The 27887-nt window shown below is 42.4% G+C and overlaps 1 protein-coding gene across 1 annotated transcript; it reads left to right on the plus strand.

Moving 5' to 3' along the window:
* The first annotated feature begins 13441 nt into the window (after positions 1–13441).
* On the plus strand, positions 13442–27704 carry MUSTN1 (musculoskeletal, embryonic nuclear protein 1). The gene is made up of 3 exons (XM_030207458.1): positions 13442–13583; positions 24359–24479; positions 26839–27704. The coding sequence occupies exons 1-3, from the start codon at positions 13569–13571 to the stop codon at positions 26943–26945; spliced, it is 243 nt and encodes an 80-aa protein (XP_030063318.1). The 5' UTR covers positions 13442–13568; the 3' UTR covers positions 26946–27704.
* Positions 27705–27887: the final 183 nt, after the last annotated feature.

The raw sequence follows: 27887 nt of genomic DNA on the forward strand, positions 1-27887 counted from the left end.
GGGAGCCCACTTTTCAAAATTATTGGGGGTGCTAAGCCAGTGGAATTAACCCCTCGCTGGACATATATAAGGAATTTTCTCAATATTGGGGGTGCTGAAGCACCCACAGAGCCTACTCCTATGGCCCTAACTGAGTTCCAGCAAATGTGTTTCATGTATGTTCATTAGGATTGTCCTAAAAATGGAACCTGTTGCAGCTTTTGAGAACTGGAAGTGCCCAGGACTGCTGAGAGATAAAGCCGGGGCCTGCTTACTTGTCTCCTCTCCTGCTCTGCTGCACTGCAGAGGTCCATCTTCCTGTTGCATCCAAACAGGAAGTACTTCACACAAAAAGAGGGACTTGGCAGAACTGTGGCCAGCAGAGCAGAGTTAACAAGATAACGCGATAACTGCAGCGCACAGGAGTTGGAGAGTCATGCTAGGGTTGGGTGGGGGCCGGGTCCCTCTTGGAGGCTGGGCCCTGGGGAATTTTTCCCTCCCTGCCCCCTCTCGGTGGCCCTGGAAGTGCCCACTCCAAGGCAAGTGTTTGTTTTGTAAAAGTGACAGCGCAGAGCTGTTGCACTTTTTTTCTGTGCAAAGAGGGGTCTTTTATAGAACATATGACCAGACTGTATAAAATGTATGCAAGACCCTCAAAAGACTTTGAATGCTCACAGTAAGGGTGACATTGGTTAAATTAGAGAGTTGTTTGCTTTATCCTTTTTTTTTTTTTTTATTTCAAGTGCTTCCTGTAGGAATCTATTTAGTAATCATTAATTTCATTAGGTAGCATCTCTGTGGTATCCAAAGCTCACCAGAAATGTTGTACAATACTTCGTTGACTGTACTTGGTAAAACTGTACAAAACAGAGCTCATTAATGTGTAGCCTTTAAAAAATGACTGCGGGAGCAGTTACTGTCACCTATTTTGCAGGCAGTAAGGGCTCATATGATCGTCTTTGGCTAATCAGCATGTGGCAATGTGGATGAGCTAACTGATTAGCACTGGAACACTCCTTCCACGCAAAGTTTGAAAATATTAGTGCACAGGACTCAGGGGCGTAGCTACGGGTGGGCCTGGGTGGGCCCAAGCCCACCCAATTTCAGCTCTGGCCCACTCACCCAAGCGCACAGACACTGCCCGCCCAATTTTCCTCCAAGCCCGCGCCAGCACCAGCTCCCATTGCCGGCCACTGCTGCTTTTCCTATTGAGCAGCAGGGCTGGCACTACAAAAAGAAGAAGTGCTCAGCTGACTGAGCTGAGCGCTAACGACAAAAAAAGTTGAAAACAAAAGCGCGGCACCTCCGCAGGCAGCCTTGAGGCATTGGCTGCTGGCTCTGCAGGCTCCTCCCATCTCTTACATCACTGCCCCTGCGTCGCTCCAGGGGCAATGACATAAGAGATGGGAGGAGCCTGCAGAGCCAGCAGCCAATGCCTCAAGGCTGCCTGCGGAGGTGGCGCACTTTTTTTTTTCAACTTTTTTGTCGTTAGTGCTCAGCTCAGTCAGCTGAGCGCTTCTTTTTTCTGTAGCGCTGGCCCTGCTGCTCAATAGGAAAAGCAGCAGTGGCTGGTAATGGGAGCTAGGGCTGGCGCTGGCGGGCCTGAATCGGGAGAGGGAAAAGCAGATGGAAGGATGGGGAGAGAAAGAGGGAAAAAGCAGATGGAAGGATGGGGAGAGAATGAGGGAAAAACAGATGGAAGGATGGGGAGAGAAAGAGGGAAAACGGATGGATGGGGAGAGAGACACTGGATGGAAGGATGGGGAGAGAAAGGGGAGAGACTAGAAGGATGTGGAGAGAGAAGGGACACTGAACAGAAAAGGGTAGAGAGATAGAGAGACACTGGTTAGAAGAAGGTAGAGAGAGACATTAGATGGAAGGATCAGGAGAGAGGGTAGATGGGTGGAAGGATGGGGAGAGAAAGAGGGAGACGCTGGATGGAAGAGTAGGGAGAAAGAGGGAAGACGCTGGATGGAAGGGTAGGGAGAAAGAGATGACGCTGGATGGAAGAATGCAGAAAGAAAGAGGGGAGACTACTGGAAGGATAGGGAGAGAGAGGGGAGACACTGGAAGGATGGGGAGAGAAAGAAGAGAGCTGCTGGATGGAAAAGGAGAGTAATGAAAGATGGAAAATAAGAGGAAGGGGCATGGGAAGAACAAGGGTGAGAAAAAGATGAAAAGCCATAAGTAGATGAAGGAAATTAAAGAATGGATAGTAAGAATGAATTAAATCAGGACAGAGAGAGAGAGAGAGAGAGAGAGAGAGAGAGAGACAGAAAAATATTGAAGAAAGCAAAGAAAAAGGAGAGAAAAATGAGAAATGGCCAGGAAACCGTGGAAGAAGAGTTAAGTGAAAACGAAGGAAAGCAGAATCTAGAGACTGGGAGCAACACAATGAGAAAAAGTAAATGGCCATACAACAAAGGTAAAGAAAATAAATTTATTTTTAATTTAGGATAAAGTAATATGGTGTTAATAAAGTTTCAGAGACCAATACTTCCTTCCTTAGGTCAGGAGAGGATACCGTAACCGCATTATACTGACCTTAGGCAGGAGGTTTTGGCCTCTGAAAGCTCATTGAAAGGGTGTTAGGTTATTAAATAAATTGTCTGAAATCTGATACACTGAAAAGCAGCACTTTACCCTGTGTGACAAATGCATCTGATTAGTGTGACTAAATTTTGCTGGGGGAGGGGGGTAGAGAGAAAATTTTGTGCCCACCCACTTTGGGTTCAGGCCCACCCAAAATTGGCAGTCTGGCTAATCCACTGGCACAGGTAGAGCATACCGATTGAGAAATTACCACAGGATGCCTGAATGCATCCCTTGGTAAACCCTTATAAGCTGCAGTAAGCGTGTGCTAGCACTGCAGCTTAGTAAAATGACCCCTTTGTATTGATATACAGGTTCCAATGTCACAACTAACCTCTAATGAGGTTAGGAAGTCTCTACCTACATGTATACTTTCAATCTTGTTCATTGCTATTGTGTTATTTTGTTTTGCTTCTGTTTGTCAAGTAGAGATTCTCTAGTCAGCAATCTGCATTAGAGTTGCATGCGTTAGATTACTCTCTCACATTTCTTTTCATCCTGAGAACAAATGCCCCTCTTTCCTGTCATGCAGTCTGTTGGCTTGTCATTCTTCTTTTAAGTAAGCACATTTATTAAAATATTTGCTCCCTAGGTTTACCACACTGTCAACATTCTTCTGAAATCAAACTTCAGTCCCTTAAAGAGTTTCACCTGTTTTATAAATACTAGGAGTACATTTCCAGCTTGTGAAGCAAAACAGACCCTTAACTGGAAATGCCTGAAGTTGGCTAAAGGGAATGGTTTACGTTTTGAATCTCAGCCCATGGCCAAGCCTCAATCTATACAGAGAGATACAATACAACACTAAAACATTTATAACCCTGAAAACCAAATTATAGTGAAGATAGTTAATTTTACTCCTTGTGAATGTGTACATGCAAATTTTCTGAATAAACAGCTCACTCAATCCATTCATTTAGTGAATGAGCAAAAGGGCTCAATGTTATTTTGTCAAAGTGATGGGCCTATAAAATAATCCCTCTGATTGATTTATTTAAAGTCACAAAACCTGATTTTACACTAGAATTCTAGGCACTGTGCATTAAAAACATAAAATATGTTAGACTGCCACCATCTCTGGGTGACTATAATCCTAAAAAAAATCTATTTCAGATTTTGAATCCTCAAGATTCTACAAAATAGCCTGACTATCGTATTTGTTGTAAAGTACTTCAGCATTTAGCTCCTCATTAAAACTTAATTAAAACCTGAACGCATAGGAGACATTTTTGTAAACCCTCAATTGTTCTTTAACCAGAGTAACTGGAATACAAAACCTATTAAGTCCACATTTTCAGGTAATTTATTTATTTGTTGCATTTGTATCCCACATTTTCCCACCTATTTGCAGGCTCAATGTGGCGATCGCCATTTCCGGAGTGAGAGATACAAGTGGTATTACATTTAAAGATCATGATTGACAGTGGATTAAGCAGTCAAGTATAAAGAGTTCATAATCGGAATAAGATATAAGGAGAAATTAGACCTTACCTGCTAATTTGCTTTCCTTTAGTCCCTCCGGACCAGCCCAGAATGCGACCGACGGGCCGCGCACGCCCTCCAGCAGGTGGAGACCGAGAAAAAACCCATGACTATAGAGAGAGCCAACAAGAGCCCCCGGCAACAAGAGAAAGATCCAGCAACAAAGTACCAAAGCAGAAGGAAGTAAAACAATACGTAAATGGTCTGTGCATACGTAATAATTCAAATGATTTGTACTTACTAAATTATCAGCATTGCTTAAAATGTTGAAGTAAAGGTGTATTTACATACAACTGACCTTCAAACCTTTCTTTGGACCCCAAAGCAGAAAATATAATAAGCCAGATGGTGGGGTATCTCTCGTGGGGTCTGTTACAAGTAGGGACATCCTAGATTCTCTAAAGCGGTAGCTATTCTAGCAGTTGGTAATGGAACCCACTGGATTTAGTGCTTACTAATGGGGGAGAGTATTTCTGATGTTTTATTAGGTGATCATCTGGCATCCAGTGATCACTAGATGGTGTGGTTTAAAATTAAGATACGTTTGGAGAGAGTTCATTCAAAAGTGAAGGTTCTAGACTAAAAAAAAAAAAACCTAACTTTGTTCAGATGGGGGATTACCTTGAATTGTTGTCTGGATGGGAAGATCTTGGAAGAAGTAAGAAAGCAGTGGGCGAAACTGAAAGGAGCTATTGTAAGGGCAATGGACCTTTTTGTAAAGAATGTAACTAAAAATAAGAGGAAGAGGAGGCCACTTTGGTTCTCAAAAGTAGTAAGAAAAAAGAGGTTAGCCTTTATAACCTACAAGAGATCGCTGAAAGAGGAAGACAGGTGACAATATCTGGGAAAGAGAAGCTGGTAGAGTAGTCAGGAAAGCAAAGATGCCATTGGAACTAGAAATAGCCACTACAGTAAAATAGGGGTGGGGTGGAGGACAAGATATTTGTTTAGATATGTTAGTGTTGGGGGAAGTGCAAAAGTGGAATTGTGATACTCAAAGGTGAAGGGAAGGAATATGTAGAAGCTGATAAAGATAAGGTGGAATTTCTAAACAAATATTTGTTTTGTTTTCACAGCTGAAGGCTGGGTGCAGGACTGCAAAAGACAAACACAAATAGGAATGGAGGGGTTTTCTGGCTTATTTTGCACACTTTTTTTTTAATAAACCATAAACCATAGTTGGTATGGATAAGTGGACTAGCTAAGCTGTTTGATCTTTATCTGTTTTCTATGTAACAACTTTCTCTCCTTTCAAATCCCTTGAACACACACCTCAGTATCCTCGCAGACACATGGACCAGTCCTCTGAGCTACATCACTTTGGCGACTCCTGGAGGGGAATATCATTGGACGTGGTTCAGTGACAACCTACTCTTACCCTTCTTCCTGTTCTCACCACTTAAGGGAATTAAGACGGAAGATTTCTTTATTGGGAAGGGAACCAGACAAGGGTGCCCACTGTCTCCCCTGTTAGTTTTGCTTGCACTGGAACCGCTTTTAGAGGTGATCCAGAATTATGGGGGAATCTGTGGAGTGCAGTTTAGAGATTGTACACTTAAGGTGCTGGCATATGCAGATGACTTACTACTAATAATTGTCATGCCCCTCACCTGCAGCACGCTCCTGTAGTGAGGAGCGTCAGGCAGGCTGCTGGGTTGGCACTCCGCGGTCCTGCTCCACTTCCGGCCTGCTTCACCGGCTGTCGGGGCGGTGCCGGCATAATCTTGCTCCATTGCTGCTGGGAACGCCAACCATGTTGAGCACGCCGGCGTTCCAGGATGTTCCTCTCTTCCGAGCACGGGGCTCGGGAACTCTGGCAACGCCCCCGATGCCGGATTGGTCTTTTGGGTCTGGACTCTGCCTCCTCTTCTTACGGGCCAATCTCCTAGCCTCCCAGCCAGCTGAGTTCTATCTCAGTGCCTCCTGACACTGATGTTCATTCCCTGATTGAGGGGGCTATTTTAAGAGCAGCCATTCCCCACAGAAGTTGCTTCGGCTTCTATTTTTGTAGAGGTGCTGGTGTTTGGAAGACTCTGTCTATCCTTTACTTTCTGCCTGACTGGATCTGACCTTTGCCTGGACCTGACTACTGCTTTGCTTGCCGCCTGCCTAGAGACTTTGCCTGGACCTGACTACTGCTTTGCTTGCCGCCTGCCTAGAGACTTGCCTGGACCTGGCTTCTGCTTTTGCTTCTATTGCCCTGTGGTGGTTCCAGTGCCCTGATCTTCATCTCCTACCGCAGGTAAGGCCAGGGTTGTTCAGCCGCCAATCTTTGGTTGGCATAGGGACTCACTTTTTATAGCAGGCGTGACAATAATAGAGGATCCACAGCGTTCTCTTTCATGTCTCCTCCAGGTGCATACAGATTATGGAAAGCTTTCAGGCTTTAAATTGAACTTAACAAAATCGGTAGCACTCCCATTGACTGTAGACATTAAAAACAATTGGTGTGAACAATTTCCTCTGCAATGGGCCTCTGAGCATATAAAATATTTAGGGGTCACAATCCCGAGGTGATTTGTCCAAATTATATGATAGGAATGTCTTCACCCTCTTAGCCCAAACTAGATGGATGTTGCAGCTTTGGGGGGCACATCCGCTCTCTCTTTTGGGGCGCATCTCGCTGTTCAACATGATGTTGGCTCCCCGCTGACTTTTTGTTTCAAATGCTCCCTTTGTACTTGAGGAGGCGGGAGGAGCGGTTGCTGAACAGGGAGATACAACTTTTCCTTTGGAGAGGGAAGCGTCCCAGGCTCCCTGTGTCAATTTTACAGAAGCCAAGAGCACATGGAGGCTTGGACCTTCTTAATATGAGGTATTTGACCATATCTAGTTCCATGAGACATGTATGAGACTGGCTGATGGATGGGGCATCCTTCTCGGCGACCCGTATGGAGGTCTCGCTCTCTCCTACAGCGCATATCAGTTGGCTTCTGCATACTATCCCAGGGAAAACTGACCTGGTGTTACATCATAACCCTCTTCTTTTATCAGCGAGGGCAACCTGGAGGTGGCTGTGCAGATGTCACAATTTCTCAGCAGCAGCTACACCTTTTTTGGCTTTGTTTCATAACCCTGATTTCCCAGCAGGAACTAGTTCTCCAGTGTTTGCCCGATGGAGGAGATTAGGAATTCATTATTTATGTCAGCTTCTTACTGAGGAAGGAAAGCTGAAATGCTTGATGGAACTGCAGTGGGAATTCCAGATTCAGCCCACAGATAACTTTGCGTACATGCAGTTACATCATTATGTTACATCTTTGGGATGGAGTAATCTGAGTGAAGACGTACAGGACACTCTGAACACAGCACTGGCTCTTGGATCCTGTAATAGGATACCTCTGAAATATCATCATAGGTATTTGCTAGATTCCACGGAGGACTTGGACTATAAGAGGTTGGCACAAAAATGGGCCACTGAATTAAATGTGAAAATAACGGAAGAATTGGTTCAGAGACGTGTGTTGAACATACAGCAAGACTCACTCTTTTCACGATATTGGGAAATACAATATAAATTTGCACTAAGATTACACATATCTCCAAGCCGTGCCCACCGGGCAACAATCAGCTGTAAAGGAGTGTGCCCAAAGTGTAATTCGACACAAGCATCATTGGGCCACATGTTTTGGACATGTCCATATGTTGTTTGTTTTTGGTCTCATCTACTTAAAGTAGTTCATGATCTTTGGGGATGTCGAGTCACGCTGAATCCTCTGATTCTGTTCAACAGATATCAATATTTAGCATGCAACTCAAAAAGGTGTGTGGCCTTGGGCAGTATGATTCGGGGACTCCATGCCTAATTTATAGAATAGTGCTCCACACGGATATTTTCTGTGCCCAAATTAGAACATAAACACATAAGCGTTGCCATACTGGGACAGACTGAAGGTCCATCAAGCCCAGTAGCCTGTTTCCAACAGTGGCCAATCCAGGTCACAAGTACCCGGCAAGATCCAGAGAAAAACAGATTTTATGCTGCATATCCTAGAAATTAACAGTGGATTTTTCCAAGTCCATCTTAATAACAGCTTATGGACTTCTCTTTTAGAAAATTATCCAAACCTTTTTTAAACCTTGCTAAGGTGATAGTATCTGAGGATCTGAAGGCAATGAAACAGTGTGACAAGGCGATGGCTGTAAGTAGAAGGTTGCTAGGCTGTATAGAGAGGGGAGTGACCAGCAGAAGAAAAGAGGTTTTAATGCCCCTGTATAAGTCGTTAGTCAGGCCCCACCTGGAGTATTGTGTTCAGTTCTGGAGGCCGTATCTTGCTAAGGATGTAAAAAGAATTGAAGCGGTGCAAAGAAAAGCTACGAGAATGGTATGGGATTTGCTTTACAAGACGTATGAGGAGAGACTTGCTGACCTGAACATGTATACCCTGGAGGAAAGGAGAAAAGGGGAGATATGATACAGACGTTCAAATATCTGAAAGGTATTAATACGCAAACAAACCTTTTCTGGAGATGGGAAGGCGGTAGACCTAGAGGGCATGATATGAGATTGAAGGGGGGCAGACTCAAGAAAAAATGTCAGGAAGTATTTTTTCATGGAGAGAGTGGTGGATGCTTGGAATGCTCTCCCACGGGAAGTGTTGGAGAGGAAAACGGTAATGGAATTCAAACATGCGTGGGATAAACATAAAGGAATCCTGTTCCGAGGGAATGGATCCTCAGAAGCTTAGCTGAGATTGGGTGGCAGAGCCGGTGGTGGGAGGCGGAGCTGGTGGTTGGGAGGCAGGGATAGTGCTGGGCAGACTTATACGGTCTGTGCCAGAGCCAGTGGTTGGGAGGCAGGGATAGTGCTGGGCAGACTTATACGGTCTGTGCCCTGAAAATGACAGATACAAATCAAGGTAAGGTATACACTAAAAGTAGCACATATGTGTTTATCTTGTTGGGCAGACTGGATGGACCGTGCAGGTCTTTTTCTGCCGTCATCTACTATGTTACTAACTGCTTGTACCACATTCTCTGGCAACAAATTCCAGAGTTTAATTACACGCTGAATGAAGAAATTTTTTCTCCAGTTTGTTTTAAATGTACTACTTCTTAGTAGCTTCATTGTGTGCCACCTAGTCCTAGTATATTTGGAAAGAATAAACAAGCAATTCACATCTAGCAGTTCCCACAGTATTTCTCATCACTGTCATTGAAAGATCAACTAGAAACGAGGGATGTAGTTTTAACTTCAGTGGTGGAAAAACTGAAGTGCCTTGGAAGATGATAAGATCTGAGGGTGTGAGGAAACATCACCCTTGGTATCAGGTAGGTTTAGGAGTGCTGAAGCAGCAGGTGAGGAGGGCTGAACAATGATGGAGGAAGACTAAGACTTCCTGCGGATAAATTAGTTTTACAGGAACAACAGAGGTTTTATACTAACCAGCTTAGAATTGCAAAAGTGAATTATTATACATCATTGGTTACATATGCCTCTGCATTACTCTGGTTGTATACTGGGTTTTACATAGTTTTAACTTGAAGGTATATGTTAAGGAATCTTTGCCTAAACCCAATGTGGAGGATTTAGTGAAGTACTTTTCAGACAAGATTGCGGGATTGTGTTTGTATAAGGGACAGGGTGCTAACCTAAGGTCCAGTGGGAAGGGTAATCAGTTTGACCATAGATTAAAAGATAGAACCATAGAGGTTGTTTGAAATGTTTTTGATATTCCATCATATGACGACTTTGCTTGTATTGTTTCCAATTTGCAAGGTGGGTCAACAGAGGATTTAATCTCTTGGTCTTGGATGAAGAATAGAACTCATGGTTTACTGTGTTTATTACATTCCCAGGTCTGTAAGAGTCTGGAGGAAGGGACTGTACCAAATGATTGGAAAAGAGCAGTAGTATGCCCTGATCTGAAAGATCTAAATAAAGACAGTATGAGCGTTTCTAATTATAGGCCCATGTCTAATCTTTGTAGCCCAGCTAAATTAGTTAAGAAGGTGATTTTAGGGCTGTTGGTTGAACATTTGGAAAAGGTGGGAGCACTTAGCCATTACCAGTCTGGATTACATTTAGGGCATGAGACTGAGACACTTCTTACATTATTATTGTCTAATGTAAGGGGCAAGTGGATGGCAGAAAGGTTGCTTTGGCTATTTCATTATTTCTGTTCTTTTTTGGCTAATCATACTTTGTGCAGGAGAGGGGGTGAAAGGTCTACAGTGTATTCAGTGACAAGTAGTGTGCCTCAGGGGTCGTCATTCTTCCCTGTTCTGTTTAATATGTTTGTAGTACCCTTAGGGCCTCTTTTACAGCTGCACTACCAATTCTCGGTGCGGCAAATGAGAGGAAGCCCATCATTTGGATATTCTCTGTCAAATCTGTCCAACAGAGTGAGGAAGTATAATGTTTCAATTGCAGGTATTCAAAAAAAATTGTGTAGTAGGTAGATTAAAGTCCCGGGCACAGCATTTCAAAGGGCTTTACATGTCCTTCAATATCTATCACTTGTAACAGGTACTGTATTCGTTGTTGCTCCTATAACAAGAACCCACTCTTCCCCCAACCGGATCTAAATGCCGGATTCTGAGATACGGATAAGCATGGCATTACCTTAGCAGAAAGTTCATTGCGGCGACAATTCCATCTCCATACAGCCCTGGCCGCCTGCAATATAGGATGGTTAGTAATTATGTTTACAGGCAATTTGGTGCCTTTGTGGAAAATAGGACTAAAATGAATGCCTGGAATCAATTTTGTTTCTACTCTCGTAAAGGAAAAATGCTCCATTCCTCTAAACCAATCGTTTATGGGAAGCATTCTGCATGATACAGTTAAGTATTTGAAGTTGAGAAGTCCCACCCCACTGTGCATCTTTAGAGTTAGGAGTAATGTCAGCAATAATCAGGGTATTTTACCGCCCCAAACAAATTGTTGAATCATCTGACCTAGTTTATATTCCTCTTTTTTCTTTAAAAATAAGGAGAGTGTCTGAAAGGTATACATCCATTTAGGTGCTAATAACATAGTCAACAGATGTATAAGACCCCAGATGGATAGTGGATATGCACTCCACATCTGGAGTTTTCTCTTTGTAAACTCCAATCATGGATGTACATTGCAGCTATATAGTGTGTGCAAGTCTTGTGAGATCTGTACTGCCAAATACTATAGTTCTTTCTTTCCAGAGTAAAGGAAAGTTACCCTTCCATTAATCTTTACTCTCAGTAAATAATGGTAATTTTTTAGATTTACTATAGTTTAATGTAAATCCCCAAATCTTCCCATATTGCTCTATCACAGACAACATGTTAGGGAGCGACGTTTGTGGTGTGGTAAATACTACCATTATGTCATCTGCATAAGAAAAAGCCTTTCTGGGGAAACCTGTCACTTCCAAGCTCGATATGTTAGGTGAGGTGTTTAGCAACCTGCAAAAGCATGTCCAAATATAAGGCAAAGAGCAGTAGGGATAGAGGACAACCCTACTATGTGTCTCTTTCTATATGGAATTCCATAGTTCATTCTCCGTTCACTAATAACTGTGCTTGCAATGAAGTGTACAAGGCTTTGATGGCCTGACAAAACCATCCCCCCAGCCCTAAGTGTTCTAAAACTTTAGGAGCTGCCAATGAACCTGGTCGAATGCTCAAGCTTCATCCAAGCTCGGGAGCACTACGGGGGTTTTAGTTTTCATGCAGTGTAACATGGCCAGCATTAGTTTGTGTGTGTTGAGAACTGATTGTCTGCCAGGAATAAATCCTACTTGTGCTACATCCACAAGTGCCGGTATTAAGTTGGCCAGTCTCGTTGCCAAGATTCGAACTAGAAGTTTTAGGTCCACATTAAGTAAGGATATTGGTTGGCAAGATTCGGCTAGGTTTCTGGACTTTCCCAGTTTGGGTAATTATTGTTATTTAGGCTACATTTTCATGTGGTGGGAAACTACCTGTCTGTACCACCTCTTGATAATAATCTAGTAGTGGGCTTGCTATCTGTGGAATAGTAATCTGTAGAACTCTCCGGTAAATCCATCTGCCCCAGGGGCTGAGTATCTTTTAAGCTGTCTTACCGCCTGTTGGAGTTCTTTTGCATTAAGGGGGCTATTAAGCAATTGGAGATCCTCCTCAGATAGACTGGGTAGACAAGCCTTACCTAGAAAGTCATCTATATGGTGGGCCTCCACTTCAGGTTGTTTATAAAATGTATTCAAAATTTGGTCTTGTTTGTTTACTATTTTGCCTGTGTCCTCTCTCAGTGCTTCGACCGTCCATGTGCCTCCCACCCCCCGTTTTCACCATTCTGGCCATCATCTTCCCCACTTTTGTTTCCAAACTTATGGAAATGATATTTCTGATAGATAAGGTTCCACTGCGTATGTTCATGTATATGTGAGTTTAGTGTAGCTTGAGCTGTGAGATACATATCTTTATTACTGGGGGTTGGACCTGTAATGTAAGCATGTTTGGCGTGTTACAACTGCTGTTCCAGGTTTCTAATCATGGCCACCGGTTTTTACAACTAACTACTGTATAGGCTATAATTTCCCCTCTAAAGACTGGATCCCCTATATGCTGAGAGTTATCAGTCACAACATCTTCCCATTTTGTTTTTTAAATAAAGTTGAAATTCACAGTTATGGGCAAGGTAGAGTGAGAATCTCCATCCTGGGTTCACTCGGTAACTATCCCCAGCTTTCAAATCCATCCAAACCATCATGTGGACTGAGATAATGTCTGACCCTATCGTTACTTGGAAGACTGTTGAGAAAAGTGTTTTAAAGGTCAATATATAATCCAATCTGGAGAGTGTATCGTGAGCGCTGTTGGCAGAACTACTGCTGGCGACCATATAAGGGGCCCTTTACCAAGCTGCGCTGAGGCCCCCTTTTCCCGCAGCTGGTAAAAGGGAAGGTCTCACTTTCCTGCATGAAATGGCTAGGCGGCAAGTAAAGCATTTGCCTTGCGGCCATTTCGGGGGGGGGGGGGAGCCCTTACTGCCACCCATTGAGGTGGCGGTAAGAGCTCCCGCGCTAACCTGGTGGTAACCGGGCAGTGATTACTGCTGGGTACAGTCCGGTGCTACAAAAATTAATAAATGACAGTGCAGTAGGGGGTGGGAAGTACCAGCGGGCTGCTGCCGTAGCCTGGCGGTACTTCCATTATAGCAAACGGTAAGCCCGCATTGGGCTTACCACCACTTAATAAAACAAACCCTGAGTGAGCTAAGGAAAGTAACTGCAGACTCCTGGGTCAGGAGGTTGGTGGTGAGAACATGTGGGGAACTCCTTCCAATGTTCATTTTAAGTGCAGCTGTCCTTTGCCTGTCAGCAGCCAGTTCCAGGCTGAGCAACAGTTGAGTGCATTCTGCAACCCAAACTCATCTCTAAGAATAAACTGCTCAGCAGCCAGAGCCTGTGAACCAGGGAGCTCACTTCACATTGTACAGCCTATATAAGTAAAGAGAAAACAGCCTCTGGCAGGCAGTACCCTGGGTCTCTTGAAAGGGAACAGCTTTCCAAGGCGCTGGATTGTCTTCACTGAGTGTGAGAGAGAGAGCTGCAATGTCACAGCCTCAGGTAAAATATTTAGGATGAAGAGATTTATTTTTATGTCGCTTGTCCCTCCCCCACCCTCACTCCCGATTATCCAGAGATAAAGAATCTCTTGAGAGATGCTAAATTTGATCTTTCTTCTTCTGGTTTGTCTCGTTACGTTACAAAGTACTAGTTTACAGCTTCTTGGTTTTATTTGTTGGTGATTATGTGAAGGTAACAGTAGTGTCACTTTTGAGGTTTTCCTACCGTCTGAAAAGTAAAAAAGGACAATTTAAATATGCTGAAGCCTTTGTGACCCCCCCCGGGGGGGGGGGCAGGGAGTGTGTTACTGTTTGATTCCACTGTTGAGTTCGATATTATGCAATTTGACAAAATCAAAATGAAAGTGTTAAATCGGTGACTGTTCTAGTGAACGTCTGAAAGCTTTCTGAAATAAAGTTGTTGCTCTTTCTGTCGGTTCAGGTTATTTTTAGTTTATTTCAAGTTCTCATCAGTTTATGTTTCAAAATGCCACCTTGGGGGGAGCAGGAAGTCAAATGCTTCCCCCACCTTTTTTTTTATTTTTTATTTTTTTACCAAGACGGAAGGGTGAATATAGTAATAACTCTCACTTTTAAGTCTAGCCCCCCCCCCCCCAAAAAAAAAGGTTAATCCTGATATCACCTAGTTTCACATAGCCAAGCCTGATAAAAATAGAGGTGCTTCACTTAAAGTAAACATGCTTCATAAAACAGGGCACCTTGTTTTGATGAGAAGTGGAAGTTGATTATGAATAAATGACAACAAATTCCTATCAGAAGAGCTGTGGAGATGGACAGGTTTTTCTTGGTGTCTGAGTATTATATACATTTGCAAATGAATCTTTCACAGGCTTGAGTGTAGTGGTAGTAAGTGCCTGAGAGGGAAGCAAATAGAAGTTGATACACTTAAGGGCAAAAGCAGAAGGACTGTGTCAGCTGCAGGCATTTATCTGCACTAACAGAGGAGTAAGTTTAGGGGGGGGGGGTCAGTTTAGATTCAGGATTGCATTGCATTTATGGAAATGTCAATTTTACAATGCCACTGTTTACATAAGTAGATGCTGCACAGATTTGAAGGGTGACCCAAACAATATACATGAATTTTCCATTTTACTATGGGAACAGATATATAGTTTTACATTTTGTTTCGTAGGCATTTTCACAAGCACACAATTATGGAACTCGGCTGCCCAAAATTGTGAAGACAACCCACGACCACCTAAACTTCAGGAAATCATTAAAGACCTACCTGTTCAAAAAGGCATACCCCCGCCGACCCAACATAAATGCCAGCACTCTGCAACACAACATAACCAAAGCTTGTACTGGACACTAAATAATCTTTCCTCTCCTTGATTCCCACTGTAACTGAAACATATGTTCATTACTCAACCATAATACCACCTGTATTTGTTTCTTTACCGGACTGGTGAGTGCCTCTCCGGTACTATGTAAGCCACATTGAGCCTGCAAATAGGTGGGAAAATGTGGGATACAAATGTAACAAACAAATAAATAAATGTGTGTGTGTGTGTGTGTGTCAGCCACCTGCTAGTTGGTAGTCTTCACCAGTGATTAAGGGCTCAATTATACTTACCTCACCGGTGTCTAATACCATGTCAAAAGTTGGTTTTTTAGTAGCCCTTTTGACTAAGACATGTACGTGTGTCCTATGCGCCTCAGTTTTGAACTGCTGTCTGGCTACAGCGTGGCCCAGGTGATAATTTCATTTTTGACGTGCGTCCACTACGTGTGACAGAAAATACTTTTTATTTTCCAGCTCACAGTGCTAAGCAGGTAGTAATCGGCATTTTATGCGCACTGACGATTACCACACGGTTAATGCGTGAAACCTTACCGCTAAGTCAATGGGTGGCGGTAAGGTCTCAGGCCCAAAATGGACGTGCTTCAATTTTCTTTTTGCTGCACGTCTATTTTCAGCCCAAAAAAAGGCCTTTTTTTGCAGGTGCGCTGAAAAATGGACCCGCCCGTGACCAATACATGCGTCTACACCAGTACAGGCCATTTTCGGTACACCTTAGTAAAAGGATCCCTTAATTGGTTCCTCTCATACATGTAGCTCTATAAAATCCAACATGTGTAAGTGGAGGCAAGTAAACATGAGTGAGGATCCATGCAGGACCCTTACTAGTCCTATTTGTCCCTGCTCCCAGGACCATACCAAGTCAAAGTAGGGAGGAGGTGCATACCTCCTGGTTACAGCATCCCCCTCCTGTGATAGCTGCAATGATACAGCCAGCACTTTATAAGCGAAAGCCTTTAGTAAGGTAGTGGTGGTGGCTGTGTGTAGATCCAGCCCTCCTTTATTATTTTATTTTATTTTATTTTAGAGGCAATGTCTTCAGTATGTTTTGTGCATACTGTGGCAGTAATGAACCTCACTCTTAAGCCAGGTATATGGAGTATGATCTCTGTTTCTCCATAGTAATTGCATTGTGTCTAGAATTCCAAAATTGTATGAGCGTGCCTGCTGATTAATGGCCTGCATCTTATTCCATGATGTTTAATGCACTGTTCAATATCAGTTTTAGGAGGGAAGATATCGATGTGGGCTACCATTAAGAGGGTTATTTTACCAAAAAGTGTGCTAGTTTAGCACAGGGTCTCATTGCACAACTTGTGTTAAAATAAACTTGTCATAATGGTAGCCCATGTTGATAATTTCCTTCCTTAGTCTCCTATATTTTTTGCTGATTGTCTCAGTGATTTATGCTTGATTGCTGTTCCACACCTAGATATTTATGCACTTCATATTTAAGTTCCTTTTTCTCTGCTACTACTATTTATCATTTCTATAGCACTACTAGACATACACAGCACTGTACACATTATATTCGGGTACATTCTCAGTTCCTAGTGGGCTCACAGTCTAAGGGGATTTTTTTTGTACCTGGGGCAATGCTAGATTAAATGACTTGCCCAGGATCACAAGGAGCGGCAGTGGGAATTGAACCCAGTTCTCCAGGATTACACCTCACTGCACTAACCATTAGGCTATTCCTCCATTCCTCTCACAGTCATCAATCAGTTTTGCTCAACCTTCCCTTAAGGAGCATTGCTGTAGCACATTTGCCCAGATCAAAAGTCATCATGATGTCATTTGAAAAGCTTTTCACTGTTCAGAGTTCTACTAATTGTGGTTGCTGCAACTGTAGAACTTCAGGACATCTACAAAATTAAGTGTGATGTAACCTCTATATCATTGCTATCTTTAGGAGTAAGGCTAAACCCATAGCCCAAAGAATTAATAATAGTAAATTAAGTGACAGACAACACAAAAGTGGTGACAGGGAGTCTCCCTGAAATATGCCTCACTGGATCTTTATCATAGGAATGAGACTGTCCATTTGCATTGCAAGTGGAATGTGGTAAAGGGTCATAGATTGGATGTACTACAGAAAAGTGGTATATCAAAAGTGGTTTACATATTATATGCAGGTACTTTCTCTGTCCATAAAGAGCTCACAATCTAAGTTTTGTAACTGGGCAATGGAGGGTTAAGTTCCTAAGGTTCTCAGCCCGCCGTGCTACCATATATTCATAGTGAATTTGCATTCCATCAATTCAGGATTTATTTTGTCAAGGCAATTTATTATCCAGCAGTATAGGATGCTATCAAAAGCTTTCTTATAGTCAATCCATGCTATACTGAGATTTCAGCGTTTCTTAGCACTGGCCATATTGGCTTTATTCATAATTAACTGGTCCTTGGTTCCATATGCTCCCTTCTTATTAGCTATTTGTTCTATAGCCATATTATTAGAGTTGATATGATCATATATTCTATGGGCATCTATTGCAGTGAATAACTTAAAGACCGTAGGTAGACAAGTTATGAGTCTGTAATTTTTTTGGAATGTTACTTTTTGAATGTTGTTCTGCTTGACCAACTGATATATAATTTTTTTTCAAATCCAGGCCTTGGCAGAGTAATGCTAATTGTTTGAGACAAAAGTTGGATACCCCATCTTGGCCAGGGATCTTCCAGATTGGAGCTAATTTCAACCTGTTTTTTTTTTTTAGCTCTTTTGTTGTTACATCAGCTATTCCATAATTTTGATATCTGCCTTTTCCAAATACTCCTGTTTGTGAGGGAGTCAATCTACTTCTTGGTTGTGCTCAGTATGGTTCTCGTATAATGTTCTTCAGAATGTTTCCATTTCAGCTTTGGTTGGTGGTATTTTTACTGTACTTAAGCTCGTTCTTAGTTCCCTGTAGACTAATTTTGGTTTCTCTCTAAACAGTTTATTTTGGTATCTGTCTTTTTTGTTTTGGATTTTCTCTTTTCTGATCTTAATTCTTTTATACTTATTAGGGACACATCTGTTCATGATTATTTTATTTTTCCTTCAATATGTTGTATCCAAACAAGAGTTGTTACTTAATAAATGTTATGTGATGGCCCTAGGATGAGAATCCAGCTATGGACCACCGCAAGACCAGGACACCCCATTACATATATATTTTGCAAGATTGGCATTACATGCGTGGTTACCAATTTATATACTGAAATTTTTGAGTGATACCTTTATTTAAATATGGGGTTTTTTTTGTGAAATGGCTGTTGACACTGGTTGTACTAGCAAATACATGTACTTTGTATGTATTTTATATAATAGGCTCTGGAGAATTATGAACATCCTGACTTGAGGTCCCAGTTCCTACTTTGATGTCCTATGCAAATTGGGTTTGTTTTTAAAAATAACTATTCATTAAAAAGAATGGACATAATTAGCATTCCAACCTTCCATCCACTCTCAGAGTTCTCAAACCTCCCTGAGAAATTTGAACATGCACGAGTCTTCTCCAAAAAAGGCAGAATATAAAGGAGTTTGACATCTCTTTCCACAAAGGCTATACCAGGTCGACTTAAAGAAACAGAAGTGCAGGGCAGTAATTTTCTACATACAATCACATTCTAAAAATTCCTGTGCAGGAATCCACATATCCCCTCTGTTTCTGCACCCAGGAAATTCTCTCTGTCTGTCATGAGGGCTGCTTGATTAGTTAGGTTAAAAAAAAAATCCCAAAGCTGTTCCAGACACAAATAATTTCCATGAATGTTTGTGGTCACACATAATAGATTCTGGCAGTAACACCTATCCAGGAACTCACAAATCTCTACCACATCTTAATTTCAAACAATGCTTTTAGTTAATGGTCACAGAAGCCTTTTATTGGTTCATGCCATTTGCAAATTTGATGCCTCTACTTGGTATTTGGGGGAATTTCAGTAAAGGCCATGAAAGGGATAAGAACTGTACCATATTTTACACACAGAATGAAATGTTATGCCTGCGGGTCTTATTGAGGAGCTGAAGTCTGATGAAAGAAACACTGTTTGTTTCTGTCCCACCTAAACCTGGAAAAACAACTCTCACGAATACAGAACATTTTTTTTTTTATCTTGCGAGTCTTGGCTGCCTGTATTACACTTTCTATAGAAACTACGGTGATTCATCTTGCTACACTGTATCAATATTTAGCGAGTGTCAGGTTTTCAGGTTGAGTGTATCAAAACTCCAGTATGGTAGCATGCATTGAAGGGTGGGGTGATCTGACAGAGCTGAGGGACACTTGGGATCTGGTCAGGCTATTCCCCACCATCCCTGCCTGATTATCACTTCTAGATGCATCCAAGGCTTTAGCCTGTGCCATCTGATGAATGAAGATATCTACTGAACTGACCGATGGCGTTGAAGCATCAGGGTAGGATGCACCTTCCGTTTCCTTTCCCCATAATACCAGATGGATAAAATACTCCAGTGGAATCAAGAGATCAACCGGGCAGCTGCATAAGAACATATGTATTGCCATACTAGGTCAGACTAAAGGCCTATCAAGCAGTGGTGTAGCAAAATGGGTGGGCATAACATTTCTTCTCTGCTTCCCACTCATCTCTGCTGCCCGCTCCCCCCTTGATCCACCGATGCTGACACCCTGTGTATGTTCAGTTCTCATGCAAGAACTGAGCGTTTGTGGTTAGAGAAGAGATGCGGATACTCAGTGAAACAAATATTTTTGTCCTATATGTTTTAAATATACTATTTAGTAACTTTATGACGTGCTCCCTAGACTTTGAGTTGTTTAAAAGAGTTAACTATCAATTTGCATTTACTTGTTCCACTACACTCATTATTTTATAGACTTCTATATCTCCCTTCAGCCAAGCTGAAGAACCTTAGGTGCTCATTTTCAAAGCAGATGAATGTCTTAAAATGCCCCCCAAAATGTCCATCTGCTAAAAACATCCAAATCCTGATTTTGGAAGGTCATTTTACACTGCAGTTCAACCAAATAGCAAGGGAGGCATGTTGTGGGTGTGTTTTGGGCAGGACTTGGGAGAGCTCAAAGGTAGAACATCCAACAGGGGTTTTCAAATGGAAAGAAACATCCATGTCTAAAAAGAAGGACATTTTTATATAGACCTGTCTCAGGTATGTCCAAGTTAGAAAAATGTTGCTGTAATTGAGCAGCTGACCACTGTAGAAATTTTTCAGGTCCTGGAGCGATCCATTTTATTTAAAAATAATTTAAAAAAGAGTTATAGTGGGGTTTGAACCTGTGACCCCTTGGTTTACAATCCACTGTACTACAACTAGGCAACTCTGCTCTGTAGGAATGTCTGGCGTGTTGTCATTCAAAAGTTGGATGTTTCACTTTGGATAATGGCTATTCATTTTGGACATTTTCAGTGTAAAAACATCCATCTCACAGCCATATTCGAACAGGAAATCTAGATGTTTGTCCTGTGTGACTATCAGGGGCAAAATCGAAAGAGAAGGGCGTCCTTCTCTCAGGGTCACCCAAATCGGCATAATCGAAAGCAGATTTTGGGCGTCCTCAACTGCTTCCTGTTGCAGGGATGACCAAAGTTCACGGGGGCATGTCGGCAACATAGCGAAGGTGGGACTGGGGCATGGTTAAGAGATGGGCGTCCTCGGCCGATAATGGAAAAAAGAAGGGCATCCCTGATGAGCATTTGGCCGACTTTACTTGGTCCCTTTTTTTTTCATGGCCAAGCCTCGAAAAGGTGCCCGAACTGACCAGATGACCACCGGAGGGAATCGGGGATGACCTCCCCTTACTCCCCCAGTGGTCACCAACCCCCTCCCACCCAAAAAAAAAATTAAAAAAAAACATTTTTTTCGAGCCTCTATGCCAGCCTCAAATGTCATACCCAGCTCCATCACAGCCGTATGCAGGTCCCTGGAGCAGTTTTTAGTGGGTGCAGTGCACTTCAGGCACGCGAACCCAGGCCCATCCCCCCACCTGTTACACTTGTGGTGGTAAATGTGAGCCCTCCAAAACCCACCCGAAACCCACTGTACCCACATGTAGGTACCCCCCTTCATCCCTGAGGGCTATGGTAGTGGTGTACAGTTGTGGAGAGTGGGTTTTGGGGGAATTTGAGGGGCTCAGCACCGAAGGTAAGGGAGCTATGCACCTGGGAGCAATTTGTGAAGTCCACTGCAATGCCCCCTAGGGTACCCGGTTGGTGTCCTGGTATGTGTGGGGGACAAGTGCACTACGACTGCTGGCTCCTCCCATGACCAAATGCCTTGGATTTGGTCGTTTTTGAGATGGGTGTCCTCGGTTTCCATTATCAGCGAAAACTGAGGTCGCCCATCTCTAAGGTCGACCTAAAGGTTGAGATTTGGGCATCCCCGACCGTATTATTGAAACGAAGGATGCCCATCTTGTTTCAATAATACGGGATGCCCCGCCCATTCGCGGGGACGTCCTCAGAGATGGGCGTCCTTAGAGATGGTCATCCCCGTTCGATTATGCCCCTCTATGACTGTGAGATGGATTTTTTTTTTTTGGATGTTATGAGTGGGACAGGTTTTTTTTATTTATTTATAAGGGTTTTTGAAAATGCTCCTCTGAACCTCCTTAGCCTTTCCTAATAGGGGAGTAATTCCATCACCTTTACCATTTCAGTTGCTCTTTTCTGTACAATTTCTAATTCCATTCTAATTTTTTATGCAGCCACAGACTTGCATACAGTATTCAAGATGCAGTAGCATTACAGTACTCTTTTATTTAATTATTGGGAGTTTATTAACCACATTTATGAAAAGATTCACCTAAGTCAGTGTATAGCAGGTACAGTTTAACATACAACTTAAAATTTTGTTAACATCATAACAATAGAAAAATGACGAAGAATAAACATAAATACAATAAATGAGGTAAATTTGAAAACAGTAAATTGAAACCTAATAATAGAGCTACCGTGAAACAGTATAAAAAATCTACACATTTAACAGCACTGGAATTCAAATACCAGAAATATAATACATTGTTAGCATTATACTAATGATACACTTAAGCATGCATTCAAATATTCAACTAACATAGATATGATGCTAATGCTTTTCTACAATACAGCTTGCCGTATAGCTGAGGGACCAAGAGCATATATATAGATGGGGATCATATGTATGCTACAGAGTCAGTTGGGATTCTCTATTCCCATCCTAATAATTCCTTACATTCTATTTGCTTTCTTGGCTGCTGCCACACAGTGGGTTGACAATAGAGATGTGCATTCTCTGTTTCACATAGGGAATCCATGTCTGCAGTGGGAAATCTGGATTTAGACCTGCTCTGAGGCACAACTAATTGCAATGCTAAATCCCAACATTACCAGACCTGCAAAGACAGGCCAACCCCTTCCCCTGACACCACCCTTACCATTCTTCTCTGACACCATCCAAACCCCCCCATCTGCCTTTACCCAATCCCAACAGACACCAGTCACCCCCACCATCACCTGACCCCTGATAGGCACCAATCACCGCCACCATCACCATGATCAACCCTTCGGGAGGCCATCTTGTGTGGATACAAGCCTGACACATGGAGACCTTCCCTAGAAATCTCCCATCCTCTGAGCTGAAGACCCTCAAAAATAGACGTTGAGCCACAAGACCTGCAACCCCCCCCCCCCAACTCCTCTGATGCAGCCCCTGGGCTTACCAGGGTCCCTGGTGGTGTAGTAGGGTGGGAACGATGCCCACTTTCCCATCTCATGGCTGCCTAGGTCCAATGTGACTACTGAAACCTCTAGCAGTAATAGTGTGGTATTTTTCCCATATATGGAAGCCTTACCCCTAGCAGAAATACAGCAATATTACCACTAGCGGTCTAAGTGGCCATATTGGATCTGCATCATTCCCACCCAACTGCCCACCAGGGACCCCATAAGCCCATGGATTGGATCAGAGGTGGGAGGAGGAGTCTTGCAGCCCAACATCTGTTTTGAGGGTCTTCGGTCTGGATGAAGGAGATCTCTAGAGTTGGCTCCCATGTGTTGGGCTTGTGCCCATACGTGGAGGCCTCATGGGGGGGGGGGGGGGGAGGTGGACAAGGTAATGGGTGTCAGTGATCGGGAGGTCTTAAAAGGTGTTGGGGATGGGGAAGTGGCATCAGAGTAGGAGGGGGAGCAGGCCAATGCTGGGATTAAAGAGCAGTGATTTTAGTAAACTGCTCCCACATCAATGCAGGAAGAGGAAGTACATTCCCCTCCCCCCTCCATGTCCAGCTGTCTAGAATCTCTTCTCCCTCTGGATATGGAAGGCCTGGGATGTGCAGCCTTGCTCCCATTTTCCAAGAGGTTTTATGTTTGTATGGGAATTAAACATATCCTAATTTGGATGTTGAAATTTCCTTCTGCACATCCTTTCTAAAATGCCCTTCCACATCTGCCAGATGGGGATTTGTGACATGAGGCAGCCAGTCTAAGTGGAAGAGCCAGAGATTGTTGACAGCCTGTGAATGGAGGAAGAGAGTGGGACTCAGATTAGAAGGATTACTCCGGTGGATGGGAGGGATGGGGTGAAAAAGGGTCAGAGTGGAGAGAAGGGATGGAAAGGAGGGGGGGGGGGGGAATTGGACAGAGAGCTTAGAAGAGGTCAGAATGTCTGGAGGGAAGGAAGAGTTGAGGAGTGAGAACAGGTGAAGACCAACAGAAGGACAGTGGAAAGGTATTTTCAGTTTCTAAGGACTGAATTAGGTCGTGTGGGAAATGTCAATTTCTTCTGTTTTTATATTTTGTATGGCTTCTAGTCTGGCCTTTTGGGGTTTCTACTTCAGTTTTTGTTTGAATATTTCTGTATTAGGTGAGGGTCTGTCCATGTTGCATGTATGACCGAGGTAAAGGATTCTGCTAACTGATAGCTTTGTGTAGGGACCTGAAGAAGTCTAGTTTATTTTGAGTCCCGATAAGAGGTGTATTTATAGCACCTTTTGTAATATGTTCCATAAGTTAGGTTGTTGCTGTTTAGATCCTGGTAGTTGGTGCTGTTTAGCTTTTATAGGATTCTGCATTTATTTAGTGTGTCTTGTAATGGATTGGAGAGAGTTTATTGTTGTTACTAAGGTGGCATCAGAATTAGAACTGTATTTTGATTATTTCTTCAATCGAAGGTAAGAACACTTGCAGTTGGAGCCTGTTTTTTTTTTCCTGAAATTCCCTCCACTGAATGCAGATTTATGAATATCCTCAGAATCTGATTGGCTAGGTGTGTCCTGAGACCTAGGCTGAGAACCACTGACTTAGCTATATCCTTTGTGAATTAAAAAACAGTTTTCTGTTTTAAGTATTCTTCCTTAGAATACAGTAATTAAAAGGAACATTGAATCGTTTATCAAATGAAGGAAGATATTATGGAAGCTGCACAGAGAACTTCAGAGTACTCTGAAAATAGGCTGTCAAGCATTGACCTCTCCCCTTTAAACTCTTGCCAGGGGGCCCCCGTGAAAAAGAAGCGCCCCGTCATGAAGGAAGAGGATCTGAAAGGGGCCAGAAATAAACTTTCCGGCAATCAAGAAATCCGGTCGAAAACCTACCAAGTCATGAAAGAATGTGGTAAATATCATTAATTATTTTATTGGTTTTATGACAGACAATTCCCACCATTCAAATAGCAAGCTGTTATGCTTTGGGAGGGTTGAATTTCAAGACCATTTTCATGGATAACATTTTGCTGTACCCAAGTAGGGTTACCATATGGCTCCAGGAAAAGGAGGGCAGATTGAGCCAGTCTGGGTTTTACTTCCATTGCTTTCAATGCCCCACTGCTATAAACAAATAGTATGCAAACAGGCCAAGTGCAAAAAATGTATGCTAACATGGGAAGGCACACTGGATGCACTCACATGTGGCAACTGGATGCACTAGTGGCAACTATGTCTTTCACCCCCATAATTGTACCAGCATTCATCAGATTGCATGCACACATGTCCATGCATATGGTGAAATTTATTTATTGGGATTTGTTAGCTGCCTGTGCTGTGTATAAAGCACCAATATGAATGTGCAGAATACATACGAATGTATGCACATTCAGTCCGACTACTGCCAACATGAACAGTCTAGCCCTTTGTTCATTGTTCAGCCCATCTCCCCTCAGCTCTCTGTTTGTGTTTCTAATTATACTCGTCATGGAAAGCAGAAAAAGTCACAGATCTTTATGCTCAGAGCAGTAAAGGGAAGACATAGACATGAAATCATCTCTAAGGTTGCTGTAAAAGAAACAGCTGGACTTTTATGTGTTCTCAAACCTTGCATTAATGCTCTGGTGTTACACTCAGCCTTCTTGTCTTTTATGCACTTCTTTGCATCTGTGTAGAATAGCTCATGACATTGTTAACACGGATTTCAACTGTGCGCTAATTTCTGCCAGAGACTGCACATAGTTAGTTCCTGCACAAAACTCCTTTCTACATATGCTGAACAATTACCGCTGGGTGCACACTGGCGCTACAAGAATTGAAATATTTTTGCCGTACTGGAAATGGTGCATGCTGGGGGGAGGGGACTACTGCCTTTTTAGCTGCTTCTTAAAAGGGCCCCTTAAACTGGTACCATGCCCTGCCCTACTCATGCTCCGCCCACATGTGCATCCCCTTTGCAGTTATGCACCGTGGTATTTGCATAATGGTTTATAGAATAGAACCTGCTGCAAATACATGCAATAGGGCCAATTAAGGCATCATAATTCTAGGTGCCCTATCCAGTGGTTCATTTGGTATTTGGGCTTTCTAAATGTAAGTGCGCACAACTATGGAATGGACTCCCGTTTGTAGTAAAAACAATACATGACCACCTAAACTTCAGGAAATCATTGAAAATCCACCTATTCAAAAAAGCTTATCCCACTAATCCAACATAAATCCCCACATCCAGCAGCACAACATAATCAAAGATTGTACTGGACAATTTACTTCCTCTTCCCACTCAACTCCATGACGCCTGATATACTTCTACCTCATGTGACCACAACACAATCTTGTATTTGTTATCAACCGTAATGGCAAACACCTTTACGATACTTTGTAAGCCACATTGAGCCTGCAAATAGGTGGGAAAATGTGGGGTATAAATGTAACAAATAAATAAATAAGTGCATATTGCCTTATGTTAGGTTACACTGGGTGCCAATTGAGGACAGAATTATCTTTAAACATGTTTGTTTTTTTATTTAAAATATTACAGGTTTTGGTTGCAGATTATGTTCTGTCTCTTTTTTGTTTTAATGTTAGCTCTAGGTTTAGAAGACTTGGGGCCCTGTTTACTAATGACACCCATAGGAATATAATGGTTGTCTCTATTGTTAGCGCGCGCTAAAAAGTTAACATGCCTACAGCGCGGCTTAGTAAACAGGGCCCTTGGTGTTTTCACGACATTTGATTTTCTCTCAATTAAGGGAAAAAAGCATTTAAAGATCTTTGAAAAATTGCTGGCTTTTCAAACAGCAAGACCCCTGGAGGGTGTGAATGACATGAGGAAGAGCCTAGTGAAGCTGGAGGAATGGTCCGATATTTGGCAACTAAAATTTAATGCTAAAAAATGCAGGGTCAGCCACTTCACATTTAGAAGGATGGTTAAAACTTGTTTATTTAAAAAAAATTGTTTTACAAGAAAATTAATATTTTAGGCTGTGTTTGTATAGATTTTATGTAATTCCCAGAGATTGTTCTGGCCTCTTGACTTCTGTAACCCGCTTCAAACTGTGAGGTTAAAGTGGGATATAATTTTGAGATGTAATGTAATGTAACTTGCCCTTCATAAACCCATTACACTGCTCTAGCTCTGTTCTTCCCACCCAAAGTTGCTTTTGGATCATCACATAATGTTTTTCAACTGAATGTTTAGAAATGTAATAAAAATAAAATTAACATAAAATTAAAAAAAGTCAACATTTTCTTCTCATTTTCTTTTTAAGAGCAAAGTGGTACAACGGCACCTTCCGTTTTCAGCAGAGACCGGACGGGAACAGAAACTGTTTTCGACAAACCCAAGGAAGGACCTGCAAAGAGTGTCTTTGGCTGATAGAGTTTCCCTTGTTGATGAAGATTTCTACAATAATCATCCCATATTATATTTTACACTTTTATACTGCCTTACTTCACAAATTTGAACCCAGATCAGTTTATATCACAGATATATCCCTCTACCCCACTCTCATAGAATAGGCCAATCCTGTAATCCAAAGCTAAATACTTATTCTAAATAAACCCACAAAACACTGTCCTATACCTGTCCATCTGAATACCACAGTATAATATACTAAACTACTGCAACCCTAGTAAACCTCTCTCTCCAAGAATGAAGAATGCATACCTTACCTAGTCCTCAGCAGTATCCCCACTCTTCCTAGTTATCACTTAAAGCACTCTTCAAAGGGTGACCCTCTAAGTGTCTACTCTTCAGGAATGACCCACCTGGGGAGACACCACAGACTGCAGTAGATAATATCACGAAGGAGGCAAAGCTACCAGCAATGCTTGGATCTGGGATAACATCGGGCAGGGCAGGGCAGGGCAGGGCAGGTCTAATTTTAGTGTGTTTATAAGTTGAATGTCTAATGTGATAGCATCAATACTCAAGTTACTCAAAGAACAAGTGAACTTCCGAGGACTGTCCTGATATTTTGGTCTGAAGAAAGTGATGGGGGGAGGAGGGGGCATGTATAATTGTTAACTAGGGTTTGTGGTACATAGGGTTGTATTCTTTGGTGGTTTATGTTTATCCTTCACATTGGTTTGTTAATATGTGTTGTAACCCTACCAATAAAAATGCTTAAATTGAGAGATGAATATGTAAATTTAGGAATTTAAGAGGCCCTTTTGCTTAAACTTAGCATGCGCTAAGGACTGGATTCTGTATATGGTGTCTAACACGTAGGCACATCAGAATAACACACGTAGAGCAATTCTATAAACTGCATCTACAAAAAGATTTTACTCTTCTCTATGGCTTTACTTATATAAG

The sequence above is a fragment of the Microcaecilia unicolor genome, chromosome 6 (genome assembly GCF_901765095.1).
Source record: "Microcaecilia unicolor chromosome 6, aMicUni1.1, whole genome shotgun sequence".
Classification (NCBI taxonomy): Eukaryota; Metazoa; Chordata; class Amphibia; order Gymnophiona; family Siphonopidae; genus Microcaecilia; species Microcaecilia unicolor.